Genomic DNA, 24269 nt, shown 5'->3' with positions numbered 1-24269 from the left:
ATTAAAAATTCAATATTGATAAATTATCGGAGAAAAAAAGTTTGAAATTGTAATTGTTATTTAAAAGAAAAATAAATGCATTATTCATATTTGTTTATAAACTAACACAAATAAGAATAGGTCTTTTGTGAGACAGTTTCACGAATTTTTATCTGTGAGACGGATCAACCCTATCAATATTCATAGTAAAATGTAATATCTTTTCATGGATGAATCAAATAAGAGATTCGTATAACAAAATACGATCCGTAAGATAATCTTACACAAATTTGTGTTTGTGTGTACAAACAATATCTATTATTGTTGTTAGGTATCAATTATTTATTTTATTAGATATAAAAGGCAGAATTAGAGAGACGCTTTGCAAAATACTGCACTAGTTCCCCCGATGTCACGCTCTTCGTCTTCTTTCTCATTCCTCGTTTGCCGGTAACAATCCTTTGACCCGTCCTCCTTTCTTAGTCTGCAACCCCTGGCTACATATATTGGCCCAGTTCTTATCCTAAAGATGGGGAGACGGGGGAACTGATATATTTGTTGGTGGGAGGAGAAATAGTTCAGAAATGGCGTGTATTGGTGTTGACAATGTTAAAAGTTATTCGCTTGGATTGCAAGAACCCAGTATTGACGCGGATAAATTGAGCTACGAGATTTTCTCGATACTGGAAACCAATTTTTTATTTGGCTGTGATGATCAGAAGATATGGGTTCCGAAGCCGCTGACGGAGCAGCAGCTCAGAAATGACGTCGTGCTTAAAGGAGAACACGGCCTTCAGGCAGTGAAAAACCAGAGGTGGAAAATATGCATCCTCAGCATAGATGGCGGTGGGATGCAGAACGTTCTATCGGCTAAAGCGTTGTCGTTTTTGGAAATGGCGTTGAAGAGTAAGTCTGGCAATCCCAACGCCAGAATCGCCGATTATTTCGACGTCGCCGCCGGGGCCGGAGTAGGTGGTATTTTCACGGCGATGCTTTTTGCCACCAACGATCAAAGCCGCCCGATTTTCCACGCCGATGACACGTGGAAGTTTCTGGAGGCGGAGGGTGATAAAATCTGCCACCCCGCAAAAACACGCAATCGCAAGGGCAATCTACTCAAGCGACTTTTCAGGAAAACCGGCGGCGCCGATTTTGCCACCTCCGGTTTAGAGAAGGCGATAAAGGAAGCTTTCAAGGATGAAAAAACCGGGCGCAGCTTAACGTTGAAAAATACTTTGAAACCGATTTTGATCCCTTGCTACGACCTTGCCAGTATGGCGCCGTTCCTATTCTCCCGAGCAGATGCTCTGGAATCAGACAGCTTCGATTTTAACCTCTGGGAGGTGTGTGCCGCCACAGCAGCAGAACCCGGGTCATTCGGCCCGGTTTGCATGAAGTCAGTTAATGGGTCGACACGTTGCTTCGGCGTGGACGGAGGGTTGGCAATGAACAACCCCACGGCGGCGGCTATTACCCACGTGCTTCATAACAAACAGGAATTCCCTTTTGTGAGAGGGGTTGAGGATATTTTGGTACTTTCACTGGGTGCCGGCTGCCAGGTTCTCGAGGGCAGCTTTGACTATGAGGAAGTCAAGAAATGGAAGTCTAAAGATTGGGCTCGGCCGACGGCTAGGATTTCCGCCGACGGCTCGTCTGAGTTTGTTGACCAAGCCGTAGCTTTAGCTTTCGGTCAGAGCCGCAGCAGCAATTATGTCCGCATTCAGGTACGCCCCTTCGCCTTTTGGGTGCTGAAATTACGTGTCTTGACCTCCAAACGTGATTTCTTTTCACCCGTCATATTCCATTTACACTTACGGTGTGTATGTTCCATGAATTTTGGTAATTTTGAGTGTTCAACATAATATAATTTTAAATCGAGATTGACACTTTGATTTGATTTGATATAACTAAATAAAATTAATGTTTTCATGGGATTTGAGTTAAATTGATATTTTGAATTTCAATTCTAATTTCAAATCAAATTTTTATTTCTTCCAAATGTTAGTAAAACATATTGTATATTTGGATTTGTGACGAGTAGAAAAACTTTTAATCGAACATATCTAGACGATAGTATCTTTCGAGCTCTCTGTTTACTTTTGAAATGTGAATAATTACAAATTTTATTAATGGATTTTGTTTGGAGGTTTTGGTGAGATGAGGCAGGCTGGGGGGTCGGGGACGAGGATGGGCTAAGGTAGACATTTTGTGAGCATGCAATTTATTTCCGCTTGCTTGTTACGTGCACTTGAGTGAAGGAAGCAAACGGGCCAAAGAGTAGTGACCAGCAGCATCTGCTGATAAAGACATTTAGAATCGTTTCAATTGGCAATATGTTGTTGAGACCAAGATGCTCGAATGGCCAGAATACTCTTATTTTTTAGATAACAAACAAGTCAAATGAATCTCCTTCAATCGTCTTAATTACTTTTCTTTTCTAGTTCCGTCCTTGTAATGGATTAATGAATTGGGTGGTAGATATATCATATTCAAGAAGAAGCACTATATTTGTAGTATGTACCATTGGATGTGTAAATATACTTTGGAGTACTCACTCTTACATGTAGAAGTAATATATGAGATTCATACATCCGATGATATGTAACAGATAGAGAGTTCATCTCCCAACATGGTCACAATAGGTTGAACCTGGTGTCCTCTATGCCAACCAAAATGGAGTGTTCCGAACATTTATGGACTTTGTTACCTTAACTCAGTACTGTTTTCCAACCAGTGGAGTGTTCCAACCACAATAGGTTCTTCTTAATCTTCTACTTCGCCTGATTGTTCGTATCACCGGCATAGAGTGGGGTCTATTTACTCGTTTTCTTTCATGGTCCAGGCCATAGTAAGATTATTGGTTTTATCTGTCGATATTTTTTCCAGGTGTACTATAATATATGCATGTTGGTGACTGTGATCTTGCTAATCTTTATTTTATATGTGATGTGTATGATCTGACATAACATGGACTTGACAAAAAACAGATATTGTACTGTTAAACCATATGAACGGTTAGGGGATCGGACAACTGTGGGAAGGATAAGCTAATTAAAACCTATATGTCTTCTTGAATTGTGAGTATACTGTAAGTTGTTGACTAGGTTGTTGAGAAGTCGCTCCTCGTGTTAGTGGCTAGTTTTTCGCAGTTCACGAAAAACTTAAAAATTATGCTAGGTGCATCTTTTGATATAACATATTAAGGGATGGGACCCTGGCATGATGAGTCACTCCTTATTCTTTTTTATTTTACTTGTTTTTTTTACCATGGAACTTGTCTTGCCCATAATCAAATCTTGGTTGTTTTGAGTTATACTTTCTAGTTTACATCCCATCTGTGGTATCGTGTTTGCTAATACTTTGTCTGATTTTACGAGTAGCAGGCTAATGGAACCAACTTGGTTCAACATGGGTTGAAGATCGAGTCGCACCCTACTCCTAGCAAACTGAAAATGCTGATCAGCGTGGCTGATGATATGCTGAAACAGAAAAACGTCGAATCGGTCCTCTTCAAGGGTAAGAGGATAGGAGAGAGGAGCAATTTTGAGAAACTCGAATGGTTTGCTGAACAGCTAGTGCTTGAACATCAGAGGAGGAGTTGTGGAATAGCTCCCACTGTTGCATTCAAGCAAGTTACCCCAAAAGCTTCTTGAACAATTTCACTCTTTTCCAGAAGAGTCAAATAAAGGTAAGCCCCACCCTCTTTGACTATTTTATCATTCTTTATCACTAGTATTAAATTGTCACTTTACTTTATATTTATTACTTGCACTATTTTGCCTGCTTATATCTATGAGGCCCCCATGTGCTTTCCTACACTCGAAAACGGTAAAGGTAGAACCATTTTATTACTTTAAGTAGTTGATTATGTGAATTAGGTTTCTCAGTATGGCATCAGGTGGAACTTGAAATTTCAAAAAGTTACATATAAAAAATCTCAATGTTTTTTGGATCCTCCCGTTGTAAGACGTACGGAGTTTTGAACTAAAGATGTATTTTCAGTTTTCACTCATAAGTTTATGCGTAAACAAAATGTATTTTCCTTATAAAACACATCAAGATTTTTGTAAATCCTAACCACTTCAAGATATAGGTGTTGTATTTTCAGCACCACCCGTGGGCTCTAATGTTGTCTAGTTCTGATAGTTACTTACACAACAATGTTACAACCACCTTTTGGCTGTTGGTATACTTTTCTCTCTTTCAAGTACAGCAGGGAGATGAAATTTATAGCCAAATAAGATGTGGGGATACAACTATTAACCATTTTGTCTGCTGGCCGACACTGATTCTTGGAGGAGAATGTGTATATTTTAGTTATTTTACAACTTTGGGAGATGATCAAATCCTTGTCGGTGCATCAAGACAATCCCAGACTGGAGGGACCTTCTTACCTGCAAAATTTAATGGGCAGACAAGATTTCCCATAGGGGAGTCAAAATATGGTCTTTGTTAAAAAATATATATAACTCAGAAATTTATTCCGATGAGTTATTAGCCAAATGGTCATAATTTATTAGTGTCATTTATGTGGAAAACTTTGGTCCAATATTCTTATTGACGTTGGGGTGTATCTTGGATGCAGGTAAATGAAGATTTATGTTGCTGTAGTAAGGAAACAAATTTCAAAAGGTAAAAGTTTAGGAAAGCGTTCGCTTTTGAGAAATTGTCAAAGATTGGAGGAAAGTGCATAAAGGTGTGGACTTTGTGAGATTCTTGATTGGCATAGTGGTCAAATTTGTATTTCTGTATCATTTAAAGATTAGTTGCCCATTTGAAAACTCCTCATTTCATTCAAATTCTTGGAGGTGTATTTTTCAGTTTTTTTTTTTTTTTTTTTCATTTTGGTAGTGTAATTTGTTTGCAGTCAATTTTTATTTTTATGCCTACATATTATCATCTATGTACATTGAATATCAGATTATATTATAGTCAATAAAGAGAATATGTTTGGCGATGATTCAAGAATTGAGAATGAAGAAGAGGACATCAGGAAACTGTCAAAAAAATCCATATGACTAAATTTTCGAACTAAAAGCCCAACAATTCAGAGTTCGTACTTTTTTCCATTAGATTTAGAATTTTTCCGACTTATTGAGTGCTTTTTTAAAAAAAAAAAGTTTAAAAATTGATGGGATGGGTTTTTGAGATAGGGAAATTTTTTATTGATTTTTTGGATACACAATTTTGACTGTATTTTCTGATCAAACATATTTTCTTGGAAATATTTTGGACGGACGATTCTAGGATTGGTTCGTTATTTGAGTAGGTTTCTTGTGAGACGGTTCCACGAATCTTATCTGTGAGATGGTTGAACCATACCGATATTCACAATAAAAATTAATATTCTTAGCATAAAAAATAATATTTTTTCATGGATGACCCAAATAAGATATTTGTCTCACAAAATACGACCTTGAGACCGTCTTACACAAATTTTTGTCTCGTTACTCAAGGGGGAACTTTTTCTTGTTAGAATTTCTTGATGATAATTTGAAGAAATCTTTAATTATTATATCTCTTAATCTTGTATTTATTTTTGTACTTCTTCTGTTATAACTTCACATAAATCAAAGAAATACAACGAATAAAACATTCCACCAGCTAAAAAAATAAGATAAATATATCAATATGTTTTTTAAAAAATGAGGGTTATAATATATTTCACATGAGATTTATGTTTTTATATAAAAAAAATGAAATAATTTTTTTATTACATGTAACAGTGACATTCAATTAAATAACTCAACTCTCGTACCTTAAGCTATGCTACACATTACCACAAAAACACGCTATAATACACACAGGCGCGGGCGCACACACACACACACACACATATATATATATATATATATATATATATATATATATATAATTTGTAATTATTGGTTTCAGATTTATGATTTTTTAAAAACTAGTTAGGCAATTGCAATAATTTTATCAATGGTAAAATTTTGAGATTGAGATCTTATTAATAAAATTGATATGTAAAACAGTCTGGCAAAAACTTGTGTGAGACGGTTTCACATGTCGTATTTTGTGAGACATATCTCTTATTTGAGTCATCTATGAAAAAATATTACTTTTTATGCTAAGAGTATTAGATTTTATTGTTAATATCGGTAGAGTTGACCCGTCTCACAGATAAAGATTCGTGAGATCGTCTTACAAAAGACTACTCAGACAATCTAATTCAATTGAATTTGCTAAAAAAAATTCATTTCAAATCAAAAGTCAACGTTTAGAATTAAAAAAAAACTGGTGGTGAATATATATCTGAATAATACAATTATGCATTTAGATGGATATACATCATTCTCAACAACATAATCAAAATGGGGAATCGCCGATTTTCTAATATTATTCGTCACATTTAATGGTGATTTGATAATTAATAATGTCCACTGCCCATCGAATAATCGAGTAAGAATATGATGTTGGAACAAACCTTACCCAATTGTTTATTCCATTAAAATTAATGACAGATTTATTTAATCAATTTTGTTGTCTTGCTATTTTCAAGATTAATCACATCCAACCACTTGCGTCCTCTAATCTCCTTTTCCTTCGCTGCTAATGGCCTATACTTTATACCTTCCAAGTAAGACATGCAAATGAAAAAAAAAAAAAATTATGTAAAACCGTCTCACAGACTAATTTTACGAGACATTTCTTTAACCCGACTCAATTTATGATAAAATATTACATTTTATACTAAAAGTATTACTTTTCAATATAGATATAGATCGAGTTAACTCATATCAAGAAAAAAAATCTGCGAAACTGTCTCACAATAGGTCTAATATTGAAAAATAATACTATTTCCGATGTCCAACTTTATTTTTTTTTTCTTTTTCTTTTAACCAATGATCTCATGGACGGGTGAACCTATATCCCATATTTAAAAAAAAAAGTATTAAAAGAATACATAAATGTTATTGTTAGAATGTAACAGTCATGCCATGCGTTAGAACATTTATAAACTCCAAATTTGTTTGTACTTTAATAGAAAACAATGGAATAAAGTTCAGCTTTATCTTTGCTTAGACAAGGGCTTATCTTTTGAACACGTTTATTTATTATAAGAACTTTTAGACTCTATATTTGCTTAACTTAATTATTATTATTATTATATTTTTTTATAGGATAATTAATATATCAACTTTAAAACATAGTTTTTAACATGACAATCCTTTCATAGAGTAAATTGAGATTTAGTCTTTCGACTCAAACATAAATTATGATTCAGTCACTGTATCAGAAAACTTTAATTAACCGACTGCACTCCGATTATAAATAATAATAATAATAATAAAAAAGCATAAGTCGCGTACTCGATTTTCATCTGTTTGTAACTATTAACTGGTAAAAATTAGTGGTTTAATTTGAATGTTGTATACTCAAATTTGTAAGTTGAGTGCATATATAAAATATATAATATCCTCAATTAAAGTTGATTGATACTCAAAATTCGTATATTTATACGGTACAAGACTAGTTTTATTTGGCCAAATTTCACATCAAAATAAGCTGGATATATAAAAATCCTGGACTGGTCGATTCATGGATGGTGATACCTAAACGAAATGGCTATGGAATTGAATTGAAACCATTTTAGGTTACATCAATTTCACATTCTAAATTGGCCCTACATATCAACAAATTTCACGATGGTATGTATTGGGAAAATTAGGTGAATTATCTTATGCAAATTTTAATTTAAAAACACCTCCCTATGTTGAAATGACACAAAAACTTTTGTTACACGATCTCTCGAATCAGTTTTGTGAGATAAATATTTTATTTAAGTCACTAATAAAAAATTTCATGCCAAAAATATTAATCTAAATATAAACATAATTTATTCGTCTCTTATATACTGTTTCACAGTAGACCAGTTATTGAAATGATCGAATGATTTACACTTTAAAAGAAAATTTGTTGATTGATTGCAATTGCACAAAAAGTCGTCGAGGAATCAGAGCTTGTATCACAGATTTTCTGCAAGTGAGGTTCCAAATTATCGGACGAATATCCAATTAAAATACAATTTATATCCCTATTTATTTTATTGATTTTTCATATCAAATCATTCAATAATTTTCTATTCAAATTCTACGTAATATTTTACATATAAAATGATATAAATTCCAAAAAAAATTAATCATCTTATCAGAATATATATATATATATATATATATATATATTATATATATATATATATATCATGCCAAGCTTTAAACCTTTTTTTTATTATTATTACAATTTGGGGGCAGTTTAGTTTTGAAATTTTGAACCAATAGTATAGCAAAATACTGTATGAAGTGTCTGTTTGGAGCCCAAAAAGTCCAAAATCTTTTTCAAAAGCATGTCTCACGCCAGAAGTAAAGCAGCAAATAAAACTTTCAGCTCCATAAGATATTCATCAATATTAGGGAGGAAGTGTGGAATTTGACGTGCCGTGATGAGCTAAGCAATGCAGACCAATAGCCATTATTGAAGGGGAATCTGCGCCTTCGTAGTTTCGGTCGATTCAAGGGGTTCCTGTAACGCAGGATTAATCGGAAACAGCATACATTGTGCATGTTGTGCCATTAATTGATCAACAAGCACCAGTGCCACCATTGCTTCCACCATGGGAACAGCTGCATTAGGAAAGCATAGCACAGAATTAATCAGAACCAAGAGAAATTTGAGATCGAATTGGGACATAGAGACCACGGTCAAAAGAAGTAAATACAGGAGAAACCTTGTTTGAATAAGAATAAAAATATTTAAAAACAAAAATTTGAAGAAGAGTGAGTAACCTCGAGGAACAACACATGGATCATGGCGTCCTCGAGCTATAAGTTCCATCTCGTGTTTGTCCCTACTCACAGTATTCTGTTTCCTCTGCATAGACAGAACACCAAATATCAATCAAAATAAGTAAAGTACATGCTCAAGAGATTATGGCTTCACAAAGAGCATTGAATAAAGTGTCCACAGGCCCACATGAAACATGCAAAAATTATTGATGAGAATTGCAAAACAAAGGTTTGGTTAATATAAAACATGATTCCAGTCAAATGATGAGATAGCCTAAAATATAAATTTGCAATCTCTTTGGCGCAACAGGCAGTTTCATTTTCAAATACCAGTTACTACATCGACAAGGCGATATCATATAGCATACCCAAAGTAGGTCAATATTTCTCATGTATTTAGATGCAATTCAATCAGGCTTACATTGTAAATGGAAACTGTTGTTGGCATAGCAATTCATAAATTTGAAATGATAAAAATAAATTTAGACTCGGCTGCTTGATAGAATGGTCCTGTAGAGTAAAGATCCAAAGGCATGCCCAAGAAGATGGAGCCAAAGCAGGGAAACTAGAGAGAAAGAGATGACATACAGAGATTGTGGCTGTGGGCTTGAAAGCTATTCTCATGTTAATGATTTCTCCATTTGATATCCCACCCTGAAATGTATAGCGGAATCATGAAAAACAGGAAACTTGGAAATATGACAGGTATAACCTATACATGTGGTTCATTGAAAAAAACACTCTATACCTGTATCCCACCAGATCGGTTGGTTTTAGTCCTCATTCGGCCAGAGTCATCCATGTAGAACTCATCATTATGCTCACTGCCAGTCATGAAAGTACCTGGTAGAGTTTCAACAAAAGAAGATTAAACTTGGGATAAAAATGTATGTTCTTCGAGTTAGTTATTATACACACTAACAAACTATCAGCCGGTCATTAAATAAAGGAAACTCTAAATCATAAATACATATAATTTTGCACCTCCAAATCCACTGCCAAACTCAAAGGCCTTCGTCGCAGGTAGCGACAAAACAGCTTTGGCCAGCTCTGCTTCAAGTTTGTCAAAGACTGGAGAACCAAGCCCCTGCAAAAATACAAACAGGTGTTCAGACACTTTTTGGTGAATTTTTAAAATCTACAACAAGTATTGCAGCAAATTATGCAACACAAATAAATGGGTCGCTTGACAGGGTAGGATACAGGGGTTACCCGTGGAACATTCCGAGCAATGCAGGTGACAACACCTCCAATGGAATCACCTCTCACTCTAACAGTATCAATAGCAGCAATCATTTTCTCAGCATACTCTGGATTTGGGCACCTTACAATATTATTCTCTATCTGTCAACATTTGAAAAAACATTATTGCGCCAAAATGGCCGAAAAAAATTACTCTATGGACAAAATTTATAAATGAGACACACCGTTGCAAGAGTTTCTCCAATATCATACAATAAGTAGAGGAATACCTGATCAAGTGTCACAGTGTCATGATCAACCAAATCTTCTGGAAGTACAACCTTGTGTACTTGTGAAACATAAGCAAGAACCTGTAGGAAACATTATCAGGACAAAACATGGCAAACAAAAGGAAAACACAGCTGCATGATCAAATAAGTATGTGAATGCAAGACTTACTTCAGTTCCTGCATAAAGTTTTAAAATCTTCTTTGCGAGAGCTCCAGCAGCAACTCTTCCAATTGTTTCTCTGGCAGAAGATCTCCCGCCACCCTGTATTTCCAGAGGCACGGTCAAGTAAAAGAAAAGTGTGAGCAAGAGCTAAGACTTAACAATAATTCACAAGCACGTGAAGATTAACTTCTCAAGTAATCTTCAATAGGCTGCTAATGTTACTACTATTACTTGATTGTAAGAAATGTTACCTGTATTGATCTCACGCCATATTTGAAATCATAAGTTGCATCTGCATGAGATGGTCTATAAGCTAGGGACATTTCACTGTAGTCCTGAAACATGAAATAACAAAAATGAGACTAGCTCCATATAAATGCATTTATCAGTTGAAAAAAAATCCTTTGAAGCTTTTTAGCAAACTACCAAAGTTAACCCATTAATAATTGTTACTTCAGAAAAAGAATGTAAAAAAGTTTCCCACTCTACGGGTCTGCATATGGGACAGTCTTTTTGACAATCAATTCTAGGCAGATTTCAATATCTTCATGTGTAAATAGTCGAAACTGTACCATTAAGTTATAAACTAGACAATCAATGAAGACTTATTCATGTACTCACATTCCCTCTTTGATCCGTATTGGGCACTTCTACCTTGATTGGAGCTCCAGTGGTTACCCCTGCAGTAAGTGCAGTATATGTTACTAAATTTTCCAGAACATTACAAGAATTACACGTCTAAAAAACAGTAAGGGCACAGACAGAAAACATAGAATTCAAGGAGCCTAATGAAGAACTAACCATCAGCAGTTCCTGAAGCTATTTTGCATGTGTCGGTCTCTTTTCTAGGAGTAGTTATTCTGCTCTGACCAGGCCTCCTAAAGACATTGATTTCGTTAATAAAGATTAGCCAATTGGATCTGAATGTAACTCTGTGATTTCAAAAGAAACAAAACATGGCAAAAGAAATTTACACCTAGCATATCTTATCTCCAATTCTCTAATGACTTAAGAACAGTTATATCTGTTTTTGTCATCTATCACACCCAGCTACATACATTTTATTGTGGGTGAGCTAAAACCTGTCTTGGTTACCGGTGGTTTCATAGTACTAGTAAAATCAAGAAAAGCGAACAAACAAACAGGACTAGCAGAGCCAAAAGAAGTAGTTCCCTTTTCTACGTTTATACAAAAGTAGGTTGGAACTTGGAATCATGCCAAAAAGAACAACAAAGTAGCTAAAAATGTACCTCCTATCCAGATCAACTTGAAGATCCGCTACTGTGAGGGGAATTCTAGGAGGGCATCCATCAATCACACACCCCACACCACCACCATGAGATTCTCCAAATGTAGTAACACGGAAGTAAGTTCCAAATGTGCTACCGGACGCCTGTATTTCTATAAAAAAAAATTCAAAGCATGTTGTAAGAAGTATCCAGAGACAATATGAATATGAAATAGATGTGTTTTCCCTGGCAGTGGGAGAGTGCACAAGGAAAACTAAACTATCTTCAAATGATCATCATATGAGGATTGGCATCATTCAGAAATCAATTAAATCCTCAAAAAAAGAAATCCATAAATGAAATGAAAATTTATAAACTAATTTTTTTAACTTAATACCTTAACAAATTCACGACACCTGAAAATGCACCTTCTAGGTAAACGTTAATGTTTGTTTTGAATCTATCTTATTCTCTTCATGCAACAATTAGAAACAATAAGGTTTCTATGAGTAAATACTCAACTCATTGATCTATCTTCGATGTTCATAAATTTCCAAAAAAAAAAAAAATCATTGACTCGTATTGAAATGAAGTACTGTCAATCAAAATGGACCAACACGTAGTAAACCATTTCTGTAGAAACAATCACCCACGGATTTGATTGGAAGACCATGGACTTCACCGCATCAAAGTTTTAATGTTCTAAAATTACCATTTTTTATGGACTTGCAAATCATTCAACATCACGTATTTCACTTGGCATCAAACTTGTCTCAGTTAGCTTATAATCTACGATATTAAACGTCGAGCTTAGGCATTTCCCAACCAAACATCTAAATAGTCCATCTAGAATCGAGATAGTTAATTAGCCTCAGCAGTCAGCACAAGCAACTTATTTTAAAATTTCCCATATCAAATAAAATAGGAAAGTTCTAGCTAACTCACAAGCTCGAAGGAAATCTTAATCGAGCTCATGTTACACCTTTACACCAATTAAGACTTTCATCGCTCCAAAAGTTTCGAACAACAGTTCAAATATTTTAATGCGCGATGGAATAACAAGAAAGGCGATCAGCAAAGTTGGATAGCGAATTCAAGAAAAAGAGAACAAAAGCAGTGAAAGCATGTGAGTAATTCAGATACCGAGGCGTTTGGGTACGGATCTGCGAGCTGGAAGCTGGAGGTTCTGAGACGGAAGAATGGACGACGAGTGGAGGGATCCGAGATGGGCGGAGGCCTCGGAAGCAGATGGAGCTCCGAGGAAGTGCTTAGCAAGGGACGCCGCCATGTCTCCGACGTCGGGCCTGGTGGTTTGCTGACGTTGAGATTGAGTTCAGACGTTAAAAGGGGGTGCGTTGCTCAATAAATAAATAAATAAATATATATATATATATATAATAGTGTGGTGGCTATGGGAGAGGTGGTTGGTGCAGGGTTTGGTAGGCTGAATATTCAGGCACACCAAAGGCTCCGCTGCGCCAACTACTCCAAATTTCTATATAAAAATGGATTTTTCCACCAATATTTGGGAGTAGGGTTTATGGATTTTTTCAGTTTTTTTCATGTTATTCTTTTTCCCTCAATACATGACATATATACTTCGTAGATGAATAATGACATGTGTATCAATAGATGACACGTGTTTCAATGAATGAATCACTGCTCGTATAAATAACATCGAATCAAATTTTTCTATGAAGTCCGTAAAAATATAATTATTCAAAATGTGATGAGAAATCTTCTTGCTAGTCAGATATTCTATGATAAGGTGATGAATATCATGCATGTAGCATATTAACATTTTATAAGATGTTTTTTAAAACCATATTTATTAAGATGTTAGAACCCTCAATTCAAAGGATTGTGACATATTAAAATATAATTTCACATAGATAAATCTCTTTTGAGACGTTTTCATAAGTCAATTATGTGATACATATATTCTATTTGGGTTACTCATGAAAAAATATTATTTTTAATGTCAAAAATATTATTTTTTATTGTAAATATGAATAAAATTGACACGTTTTACGAATAAAGATATATAAGATTATCTCACAAAAAACATGCTATTTCACAAAATAATGGCAAAATTTGGGGGCTAGACTATTTAAATATATGTTGAAGACATAAATTTATATAATAATTCATGAATAATTGTTATGATCAACCTATTTATCTGCTATTGTGTTTAATTAATCTTATAATAAGAACTACATATTTTGACATCGGGCGCGAGCTCTTACGATTAATTTATGTATGAGTAGATCTCTTGTGAGACGGCTCAACTCTACGAATATTCACAATAAAAAGTAATACTCTTAGCATAAAAAATAATATTTTTTCATGTATGACCCAAATAAAAGTCACGTCTCATAAAATACGACCCGTGATACCGTCTCACACAAATTTTTATCTTTTATGTCAATTGGTCGATGTAATCATTTAGTAATTATTTACTTATTTTACATATTGTACAATTATAATCATAGTGGTATATGTGATTAATATTAAATGTTTTTGTTTTTATATAATATTTATAACCTATAGATATCGTTTGATGTGAATGATGAGACATTAATCGATTATATTTTTCATCATCTTTTGACTCGAGTTTTACAAAAAAATTATAGATAAAATAATTATATTATCTATGTGTTTTGATTAATCACTCAGCAAATATCATACATAATTTATTATCCTCATACAGTGTTTTACACTTTAATTATACTATATATATATATATATATATATATATATATATATATTGTTGACGTTGAATAGACAGATTTGAATAGCCATTCATTTATCTTTTGAGTTGTAAATATATTCAATATCAATAAAAGTATAATTCCTTTCAAATTTAATGAATATGTCAAAGTATATATTTGGAAAATTATTATAATTAAATGAAATCATTACAAAACCAAATCAATATATAGGCTCACAACACTCAAACTCACAGATTTCTTCTAATCTTATAATAATCATATCACGTGAAAAACAACTCGATTCTTAGAATAAATCCAACTTTTTTGGTTAAAGTCCTAATGTACAATCTAATTTTATATAAAGAACAAAGAATCAAAAAGGAAAGAACGGAGTGAAACGCAGAAATGAGAAGGAGATACAATACTAGTGGGATTTCAGTACAGACTGTCCATATATGGACGCTCTGAAGAGCTGGCGGCAGCTTTCCAGTCTGGAGACTATCGGAAGCTGGCCGATTTCGCGGCAGCTGCGGACAGAGGGATCGAGGACTGTGATGGGAATTTCGCGTGTCCGCCGAGTGAACCGGAAGATCTTGTGAAGAAAACTGGTCGTGCGAAGAATGTGATCAGTATTTTTCTGGTTTTCTCAAACCGTTTGGTATGATATATACGAGGGAAGATCGATAGCATGAGTGTTTGGTTTATTATTATTATTATTGTACAACGATTTGAAGAATGAAATTAATACAAGAAGTGATTCCGGATTCGTGGTGTTGAATATAGTCATTAAATCATTTAATTTTCATTTTCAGCGGCCTGAATCACCACTAAAAAGTGAAAGAAAACCACATATAGTACTCTGTTTAAATTCAGATATTAGTTAGCTCGATGCTGATTATTTGTACAATTATAAATTATTATTCGAATGTTAGTGAACTGGTTAATTTTTCCATTCAAAATAAAATAAAATAAAATATTACGACAGTTAGAAAAAAAAGTAGGAGGATATCTATCAATCTATCATATAAAAGCTAGCAAAGATTATGACAACAGATAGAAATATTTGGCCTTTGTTTTTCTAATACAGCGGTGAGGATGCATACTAGAAAATAAAGCAAGAAAAAGATTACAATTTAGTTGGCTAATTAATAAAGTTGGTTCCTTCTGTCATCCAACCATCTCCACCTACAAAATGCAACCACATGTCACTTTTTTTATAAAAATAAAAAAATCGAATTGATGGGATTTATTTCGAGTAAATTTTTTGTGGGGATTCATATATATTCCGGGAGAAGTATAAAAGGAGGTAGCAATGGGGACACTAATTGGCTGGCATGCTAAGTTTTAAAAGTATCATTGTAAAAAATGTTTCCACGTGCAAGACTTACCAATGGAAATCCCATCTAGGTCGCACTTTGGACATGCGATTATGGCCGTAAGGGTAGTCGGTCTCCGCCCTCTTGGCGTTCTGAAAGGCACAGCATCCGATGGAGTAGATACCGATGAGGAAAACAAGCATCACGATGCTCAACACCGCGAGTTTGTGCCAATCCCTACGAACATTTTCGAGCACACTGGCCTTGCATGAGTCACACTCGTAGCACAGCACGTTCGGGGCGTTGTTCCATCGGTAGCAGTCTGCGTCCTGCGCTGTTGTTGTGGTTGTGTAGTCGCATGATGTCGGGGGTTTGCAACAACCAGACTGCATCCATATTTTTATTGATTGTGTTCATAAGCTAAGACTATAAATCAATAAAATTCCTTGGTTTTATTGGAAACAGTTCATGTTCATCCATCAGGAATACAAATTATAAACATGGTTTATGGGGAAAGTTAAAAATATAGCTTTGTGTTGGAATAATAAATTTAGCTTCCAAGCAGTCGCAGATCAGGAAATCTTTAACCAAAAAAAAAAAAAAATTATTACCTGAACTGGAGACATATCTTTAGTCAAATAATCATAAGGAGTCCACGAAACAACCTGGCCACAAGTTTTGGACCCCAAAATACAGCTCCTAACAGTCATCCAATACTTGGGATCCTCAATCCTTTTCCTTAACCATCCCGAATACTTATCCAGATGATACTCCTTATATATCCTTCCAGGCACTTCAATCCCGCCTCCGGGGCTTGTAACGACGAATCCAAAGATTGTTAATCCCATCAGAGTTGCTATGATCAGCAGCATGATAACTAAATAAACCCAAAGTGCCCAAGCAACATGGAAGCATGCACCTATGAATCCTGCTAATGATATTATCAGGACTATGAATCCCACCACCAAAAGGGGCGTTTGGAGGAAGTTTTCACAAGTTGTGCTGCTTCTTGCCATCCATAACCCGGCCCCGATTATCGGTATCGAGGCTAAGAGGGTGAAGAGGTTGAGAAATCCTATCACTGTGTTGCTGAATCTGTACATGGCTTGTGTATTTGTTTAATTTGTCTGGATTTCAGTGGGTGGTTTTGGTGTTCTAGGTTCTTGTATGATTTGTTTGCTTTGCTAGCTTTATCTTTAATGATCATGGCTTTATCGCAGTCGAAGGGTAGAGCTGATATTTTTGCAAATTAAAGAATTTCGATATTTTACCTATACGTTAGAATCTTTTGTATATATAGAGTTCATAAAATCATATTTGCATACCACGGCTTCTCCTTTTTAAATCGATCAATCAACAAAAATTATCCTCACTGCTTTTTTTTATATAAAAAAATAAAACATTTTTTATTCACGTAAAATAACCAAATTAAAAAAATCTTGTGAATAGATGTATTGAAAAATTTATAATATATATTTCAATTATAATATTAAGTAAAAGAGGAATTTGTCTATATTTTTAGGCAAAAACTTGTGTGAGACGTTGCACGGGTCGTATTTTGTGGGACAGATATCTTATTTGGGTCATCCATTAAAAATATTATTTTTTATGCTAAGAGTATTACTTTTTATTGTGAATATCGGTAGGATTGATCCGTCTCACAGATAAAAATTCGTCAGACCGTCTCACAAGAGACCTACTCATATTTTTACTCTTTTGGATTGTGGTATTTTGTGTCGACAAATTTTTTTTACTCCGTTATTTTTTTTCCAGAATTTTAATCATTTTTCTGACATGACATACGTGTAAATGAGAACACATTTGCTCTGCTACATGAGCATTCACAATGAAAAATGACTAAATGTGTCAAAAATTGCAACTTATAGGAGTAACGTCACTAAAATTTGCTAAAATAGATGACTAAAATTGCAAATGAGTACACATACATAGCCAGAAATGCAATTTTTCATATGTATAATAATTATATTTTTTCTAATACAAACAAGGAACACATTCAAATGAAATACTAAATGGTCACCAAGCTTTTTTGATTTACTTTTTATAGCATTGGTGTGAGTGAGAATGGTGTTTTTAAATTTTTTTTGCTTTATCATTTTTCTGCATGGGTTCTTGAAATAATGTAATTTAAGCTTATTACTTTATGCTTTTTGTGGTTTGTGGATTGCTTTTGATATGAATAAGGTACACTAAAACATCACTATAGATGATCATCGATATCCACCCATTTTATTATAATAACAAAAGTGCCCTTAATTGGAGACTAAGGAAAGTTTCTTGGGAATTTTACAACTATAAAATTTTCAACCATTTTAATTTTTTCATCACAAAAAGATATAATATTAGTCCGACATGTTAATTTTTTTTATAAATATTTGGTAAAAAGAAGAGAAAAATTCGTTAGTTTTGATTATGTGATCGATCAAGACTCGCTCCTTAGCTCCAATTATACCGTCGAAAGAATTTTGAGTACCACTTGATTGGAGACGACATACTTCTTGTTGCTAGCTAGTTGAATAAACGTATCAAATTCTCAGTTAATGTAGCAAGGCAAGCAAAGAACAGAGGGCAATTTGTGTCCAAAAAAAAAAAAATGGACCCCAATTTTGCTTCTTTTCTAAGCATGTTCTCAACCCTAGCTCTAATGTATGAAAGTAATTTATCAATAATAAAATATCATTTTGCCCCTTATCTAAACCCCAATTTTGCTTATTTTGGGAACCATCAATTTGACACCCACTTTTTTTTTTTTTTTTTTTAATCAAGTGCTCTCCATTAATTGCCTTTATTCTTATCTTATAAAGATAATATTATTTAATTTTAAATATTCACTCGTTCATTGTATTATATTATAGCTTTTTTTAACTGAACTATATTATAAAAGTATGCTGTATTTGACAAATTGAGATATTTAATTAGTAGTTATTCACTTATTCCGATAGTCAAGTTACCCTTATCAACACCTTTCCGAAAGAAATTCTCATACAAAGCTTGTCTGTATTGTTTACTTGACTAACGTTGTTTACAAATTATTGTGTTGATTTACCTAATGTAAAGTAACGTCTGTAGATTCGTAGTACGACGTCAAATATATATCATGTATATATGAAACAAATTTAAAAATTATTTGACACACAAAATACACCAACATGAATTCATACATGCTAAACTTAATTCTTAGTTAGAAGAAAAGTTATTGTAATGTTTCCACAATTGATCGATAGTAACAGAAATTTATATTAAAAACTGAACTTAATTTGGAAATGATGGCATGATCTGATTGGTCAAGAAATTCCTAAATAAAGCCAAAGCGAGCTTAGGACTTGTTAATGGAACTTCGTGGCCTGCCCCTCGCACCGTCACATACGTCAATCCTTCATACACTTCGCTCCATCCACCCACCTATATTTTTTTGAATAAATTAAAAAAAAAATGCATTTAATTTTAATCTAATCTAATAACATAATTGGAACGAACTAAAAAATGTGCATAATCATATATTTAATAAATAATATTTAAAATAATTTGTATACATCGATCTATTACGACGTCATCTATGATGCGGCCATGAATGAGAAGATGAAAAAAATTAACAAAAACTTACGTGAGACGGTCTCATGAGTTGTATTTTGTGAGACATGTCTCTTATTTGAGTCATCCATGAAAAAGTACTACTTTTTATGCTAAAAGTATTACTTTTTATTGTGAATATCGGTAGGATTGACCCGTCTCACAGATAAAGATTCGTGAGACCGTCTCACAAGAGACATACTCAAAAAAAATTAGTGACTGAAAATTCTATAAACGTGCGAAATCAGCAAAATAGATCACATAATCATTTTTTTTTATCTAGAGTTAGATTATTAAATTCTAGTACAATATTTGACTAAAGTATGTTAGTATAAATAAAATACATAAAATATCGAGGAGGTGAATGCAAAAAACTACCGACCTTTTGGTTGTCGTACCAAGCATACCAGCTGATATTTGTCTTTAGGTTTAGAGCTTTGAGGGAATAACGGGTTCCAGTTAGCGGCAGGACGGCGTCGTTGTCCCCGCTGCCAAATTTACAAATTGGAAATAATACTCATTTTCTACAACTAGTTTACACTACTATATATATATATATATATATAGATGTATAGACATTATATTTTTCGAATTAGTAAATCAAGAAAATTATACTCGAATGCGATTACCTAAACACCCATATCCTGAGTCCAGCAGCTATTAGTTCTTTCAAAATTGGTAGCATGGATTTGGGTGAATCTGCCCAGCTCTCTCTTATAATATCACTGCAAATATGAAGAAGAACACTATACATATTTCCTTCATTAATATTTACTAAACAAATCTGGATACCTGCAAGTCACCCAAGGATGAGAGATTTCAAGAATATTGGCATGAAGAGCCTTTTGCACCTCCGGACGATTCATATACATTTTTGTATATTTGACAATGCATTGATCGTTTCCTCTATATATCCAAGGCTAAAATAAATAAATAAACAAACTGGTTAATGTATAAGAAATATGGGATCCATCTGATTTTCAATATTTACCAAAATCCCAACCCGGAATTCAGCTCGAAACCGATTGATGCGGCCGGGTAAGATCCCACCTATGTGTATATATATACATGATTACGAGTATTCATGTATGATTTATCAATCTTACCCGGGGGAATTTCAAGTTCTTGGGAAGGGTCCCAAGCTCGGGACATGGTTTTTGGTTGATCGCGTAAGGATTGATAAGTCCAAACTCTAAAAATGCAGCAGATAGAGCTTGAGAGCATTCGTCTTTTGGAAATAGAAACGAGTCGTTTGGGCAAGACTTGTTCAATGCTTCATATGTTGAGTCTCCTATCAACCCATGATTCCACCAAAATTCAAATGCCCCAATGTTGTCGTGGAAGTCATCAATAAGTGGATTTCCAAGCTAACATGCATGTGCATCCATATTTAGAGTGACCATAAATTAGGAAAAAAATTAGCAAATAACTATGATATGATTTGGGATTAATATGCGATTTTGTATATATCATTAGCCAAAAATACTTATTTTTTGATCAAATCTCCCCGAGGGAGATGTTCGTTTTTTGATTACTTACGATTGACTGAACGAAAGAATCGTCTATTATTTGTGAAAACTCGATTGATATACTAGTACTAACCAAGAAACCTTGAAAGTTGATGATGGGATTCTTGACTCCCTTGTTGCTCTCAACAATGACTTTAGAAAGTTGAGGTATGTAATGGCCTAAAAAAAGAAAGGATGAGGGGCAATCGTTTGATTATGTGGAAAATGAGGGGTGGTTTTCAAAATTTAAAGTTTGATTTACTTTGTCTAAATACCCGTACCTGCGTAACTTTCACCAGCTATGTAAAATGGTCTACGCTTGAACTGTGGAAACCTTCCAAACCATCTTGTAAGGAATTTATAGGCATCTTTTACTGAAAAGATTGGAATTATAATTGTAACCCAAAATGATTTTTTTTTTAAATGCGGATATTTAGGTTTTTGAGTGCATCTAAAATATTATTAAATTATTTATAAATGATTAAAATATGTAAAAAATAATAATTAATTACCTGTTCTACTGGTCGCCAATTGTTTGATCAGATGAAGCGTTTGCATAGGAGAATCCAACCCCCGCCGGTGAATCTAGAAATAGTAAGTTGGCTTCTGCATGATCCAAATTGAGTCGTGTTATAAAATTTGTTTCAACTTTTCAAACAATAAAAGATCTTATAGTAACATCCACCTTTGTTCCATGCATGTTGGCTCAAGTAGAGTGACCGCCCATCGCGCCTCACTCGAAAAGGCCCGATCTCCTCTGATGCCCCATACGCGATGGACGAGCATCCCGGACCACCGTTAAGCCACAGAACAAGAGGCTTTGAATCCGGCTCCATGCTCGACTCGATCAACCAGTAAAACAAAGCCCGTTTCGCTGTCCTATCCACTGTGACATATCCCGAATATTGTCTGAAATCGACATTTCGGGGTTGACCGGGAAGCCTGAGGATCCTATCCCTCTCTTGTTGTTTATGGTATGGGAAACTAATCGAAGTAGCTACAGAATGTAGAAATAGTAGCCAGTATAGGACATAAAGCCCGCGAACACGTATGATGTAGTAAGCATCGGCTCTCATGATTCTAACAAGTTCGAGCTCGACTCGATTAATTTTAGATTAATTACTTAGCCTCACAAATTTTATAGGACATGGTCTCCGGTTCTTGTGGATCTTAATTTAAGAAACACATCATGTGAGGTGCGAGAAACATTTGAATCGAAGATGGGAAGAAGACCATTGCCTCATTAATTCGATGCACGTGAGTAGTAATTAATGATGATTTTGGCGGACCAAACATCGGGATTCTATAATCTGTAAAAATTAATAAATATATTTAATCACCCAAACGAATATAATAAAAATACTAATTAAATTTTAATTACACATATATGTAAAGGTAGCCAGTAGATAGTAATAGAAAAACTACTTCACATGCCAGTTTGGTTTTTATTTTTGAACTTATGGAACCGTTGGAATGGATAAAAAAACTCATGACTATAACGATTAACTATTTTTGTCCCTTGATAAATAAATGTATTCCGAGTTATAATATTATTCTTTGTAACTTAGACACATTAATTCTGAAAAGAATATAATTATTCTTTAATTATATTTTCCTAGCTTTTATTATATTGTACATAGAGTTTTTGTCTTTCTAGATTATTGAGATATTTGATAAACTCTAAATATAATATATTTATTTAAAATAGTTTTTTCCCTGATGAAACTTTTTGTTTCCATATCTTATAGAATTATATTCCAGGAATAAACTTTAGGACAAAATAAAATTATAAATAATCAAAAATAGATGTCGAGACTAAAAGATGAATATAGACGGACCCAAGAGAGCAAACACGGGAGTTGATGATTTATTTCGAATAGATCAAGCTAATGCGTATTGTTGTGTAGCTGTGGAGTGTTGACGACACGCAGATACAACACATAGTCCCAATGTTGATTAATGTGTTGTTCATCAAACATAATTTCGGCTTCACAAACTTTACATCCATAGTTTTGGTTATTTGGTTTGATAGTGGAGTCTTGAAGACACGCAGATACAACACATAATCCCAATGTTGATTAATGTGTTGTTCATCATACATAATTTCGGCTTCACAAACTTTGCATCTATGGTTTTGGTTATTTGGTTTGATAAGTATTTTAGATGCACTTTATCGCCTCACTTCGTAGTTTTTCTTTATTTATCAGTACTGATTTTGTAAACTGACAAGATTTTTTAGCGAATCTTTTGTCCCGAAGCAACGCACAAATGTGTGTACATTTGTGCATTACACGCTTGTGCATGATTAATTATGTCATATTTTATTAATCAAAGTTTAATCGTGTGATAAATTATATTATTTCACCGCATGTTGAGTTAAGATGTTACAATACTACACACAATATTTACGTTTGATTCACATAATCTTCATCTATTTATTACTTTTATGTCAAACAAATCTTTCAAATCCAAACACATGGGAACATTAAAATTGGGCCAGATTCCATACAAGAAAGTCGAAGCCTGTATATGCTTGGTTAAGTTTTCTTGCTCTGCAGCATGCATCAAATTTCGTGAGCAATTATTTATATACAAGTAATAATTAATTATACATTTTTTTTAAACTTTGTCAACTTAGCAGTCACTTTGCGGAGAAGTGATTTCGAGAGAGATCCGATGTTGTATCCGTCGTTCGTTATACCGGAAGCCTGGATAGGTTGAGGAGGGAAAACTGGTAGAACGAGCTACATAGGTCATGTCAAGAAAACGCGGCTATCAGATATGGTTTTTTCAAAACCTGTTGCTCCAAAATATTTATAGAATCGATTTGATTAGTTTTCTTGGGTCTTTTTTAATCTAAATTTGGAACCACACCAAATTTTTTTAATTTAATTAATTCAATAAATATTGAAACTTTAACGACAACAATTATTTGTTTTTTTTTTAACAATCAAACATTCGATTACTACCGATGAATAGAGTCTCGAATTATAATAATAGTTGGAAAATGAGAGTTAAACCACTCGAAGCTAGACTCCGAACTAATGACATGATTGGGAAGACAACGAGCCATTGTATTAGCCGATCTTCGCATATGATGTATACTGCGAAAGGATGGAAGCTCCAGAAGGGAGCGAATTTCTACAATAAGAATTCCAACAGGGCCAAGATCCTCATCTGGTTGTGTTATTGTTTGAGCCTATTTTAAAACTAAAAATAGAGAGGATAAAAAACGAGGTAATAAAAAAACCAAGAAATAAAAGCAATGTTTGTTAAAAATAAAAGCGATTGACTTGACCTCAGCAAATCCGTTGTGAGTGGGCAACATGTGAAATACACTTCATATCACTCGTCGACTCGATGGGTTAAACCCTATGCCGAAATTGGCCTCCCTAGCGCGAACCATGCTACTTGGATTTTTCAGGCAATGCCCTTCATGTGCTTTGAGTCTGGGTTCAAATCAAGTGTTATCATTTCAAGTTTTTCTTAATTTTCA

General features: G+C 34.1%; 3 protein-coding genes and 1 pseudogene across 4 annotated transcripts; 1 reads left to right on the top strand and 3 right to left on the bottom strand.

Annotated features, from left to right (window-relative positions):
• The first annotated feature begins 337 nt into the window (after window positions 1-337).
• LOC142524530 (patatin-like protein 6) lies at window positions 338-4806 on the top strand. 2 transcript variants are annotated; one of them, XM_075628557.1, is made up of 3 exons: window positions 338-1703; window positions 3360-3667; window positions 4565-4806. In XM_075628557.1, exons 1-2 carry the CDS (start codon window positions 564-566, stop codon window positions 3630-3632), a joined length of 1413 nt encoding a protein of 470 aa, XP_075484672.1. In that variant the 5' UTR covers window positions 338-563; the 3' UTR covers window positions 3633-3667; window positions 4565-4806. The 2 variants fall into 2 exon arrangements, with proteins under 2 accessions (XP_075484672.1, XP_075484673.1); XM_075628558.1 differs by having other exon boundaries at window positions 341-1703; window positions 3363-3667.
• A 3409-nt stretch (window positions 4807-8215) lies between these two features.
• LOC142524560 (chorismate synthase 2, chloroplastic) lies at window positions 8216-13042 on the bottom strand. The gene is made up of 13 exons (XM_075628600.1): window positions 12794-13042; window positions 11672-11822; window positions 11223-11299; window positions 11043-11101; window positions 10673-10756; window positions 10428-10520; window positions 10259-10339; window positions 9999-10130; window positions 9771-9873; window positions 9535-9629; window positions 9375-9440; window positions 8787-8871; window positions 8216-8624 (listed from the first exon to the last, which is right to left on the bottom strand). Exons 1-13 carry the CDS (start codon window positions 12936-12938, stop codon window positions 8473-8475), a joined length of 1323 nt encoding a protein of 440 aa, XP_075484715.1. The 5' UTR covers window positions 12939-13042; the 3' UTR covers window positions 8216-8472.
• Window positions 13043-15364: 2322 nt separating this feature from the next.
• Window positions 15365-16951, bottom strand: LOC142525434 (tetraspanin-6-like). The gene is made up of 3 exons (XM_075629727.1): window positions 16289-16951; window positions 15750-16063; window positions 15365-15546 (listed from the first exon to the last, which is right to left on the bottom strand). The coding sequence occupies exons 1-3, from the start codon at window positions 16778-16780 to the stop codon at window positions 15507-15509; spliced, it is 846 nt and encodes a 281-aa protein (XP_075485842.1). The 5' UTR covers window positions 16781-16951; the 3' UTR covers window positions 15365-15506.
• Window positions 16952-18834: 1883 nt separating this feature from the next.
• Window positions 18835-21866, bottom strand: LOC142524576 (serine carboxypeptidase-like 27; annotated as a pseudogene).
• Window positions 21867-24269: the final 2403 nt, after the last annotated feature.

This window comes from Primulina tabacum, chromosome 14 (genome assembly GCF_025594145.1).
Source record: "Primulina tabacum isolate GXHZ01 chromosome 14, ASM2559414v2, whole genome shotgun sequence".
Taxonomy (NCBI): domain Eukaryota; kingdom Viridiplantae; phylum Streptophyta; class Magnoliopsida; order Lamiales; family Gesneriaceae; genus Primulina; species Primulina tabacum.
The sequence above is the reverse complement of the archived record's forward strand: the minus strand, read 5'-3'. Positions and strand labels throughout refer to the sequence as shown.

Bases quoted from the DNA above. Each gene is read 5' to 3' on its own strand.
- LOC142524530 (XM_075628557.1), top strand. From the start codon at position 564: ATGGCGTGTATTGGTGTTGACAATGTTAAAAGTTATTCGCTTGGATTG. The intron at 1,704-3,359 runs GTACGCCCCTTC...TTTTACGAGTAG, and splicing joins GCAATTATGTCCGCATTCAG to CAGGCTAATGGAACCAACTT.
- LOC142524560 (XM_075628600.1), bottom strand. From the start codon at position 12,938: ATGGCGGCGTCCCTTGCTAAGCACTTCCTCGGAGCTCCATCTGCTTCC. The intron at 11,300-11,671 runs GTACATTTTTAG...CAATGTCTTTAG, and splicing joins CAAGTTGATCTGGATAGGAG to GAGGCCTGGTCAGAGCAGAA. The intron at 10,757-11,042 runs GTGAGTACATGA...TTCATGTTTCAG, and splicing joins ATACGGATCAAAGAGGGAAT to GACTACAGTGAAATGTCCCT.
- LOC142525434 (XM_075629727.1), bottom strand. From the start codon at position 16,780: ATGTACAGATTCAGCAACACAGTGATAGGATTTCTCAACCTCTTCACC. The intron at 16,064-16,288 runs GTAATAATTTTT...ATATGGATGCAG, and splicing joins AAGATATGTCTCCAGTTCAG to TCTGGTTGTTGCAAACCCCC. The intron at 15,547-15,749 runs GTAAGTCTTGCA...TGCATTTTGTAG, and splicing joins CCTAGATGGGATTTCCATTG to GTGGAGATGGTTGGATGACA.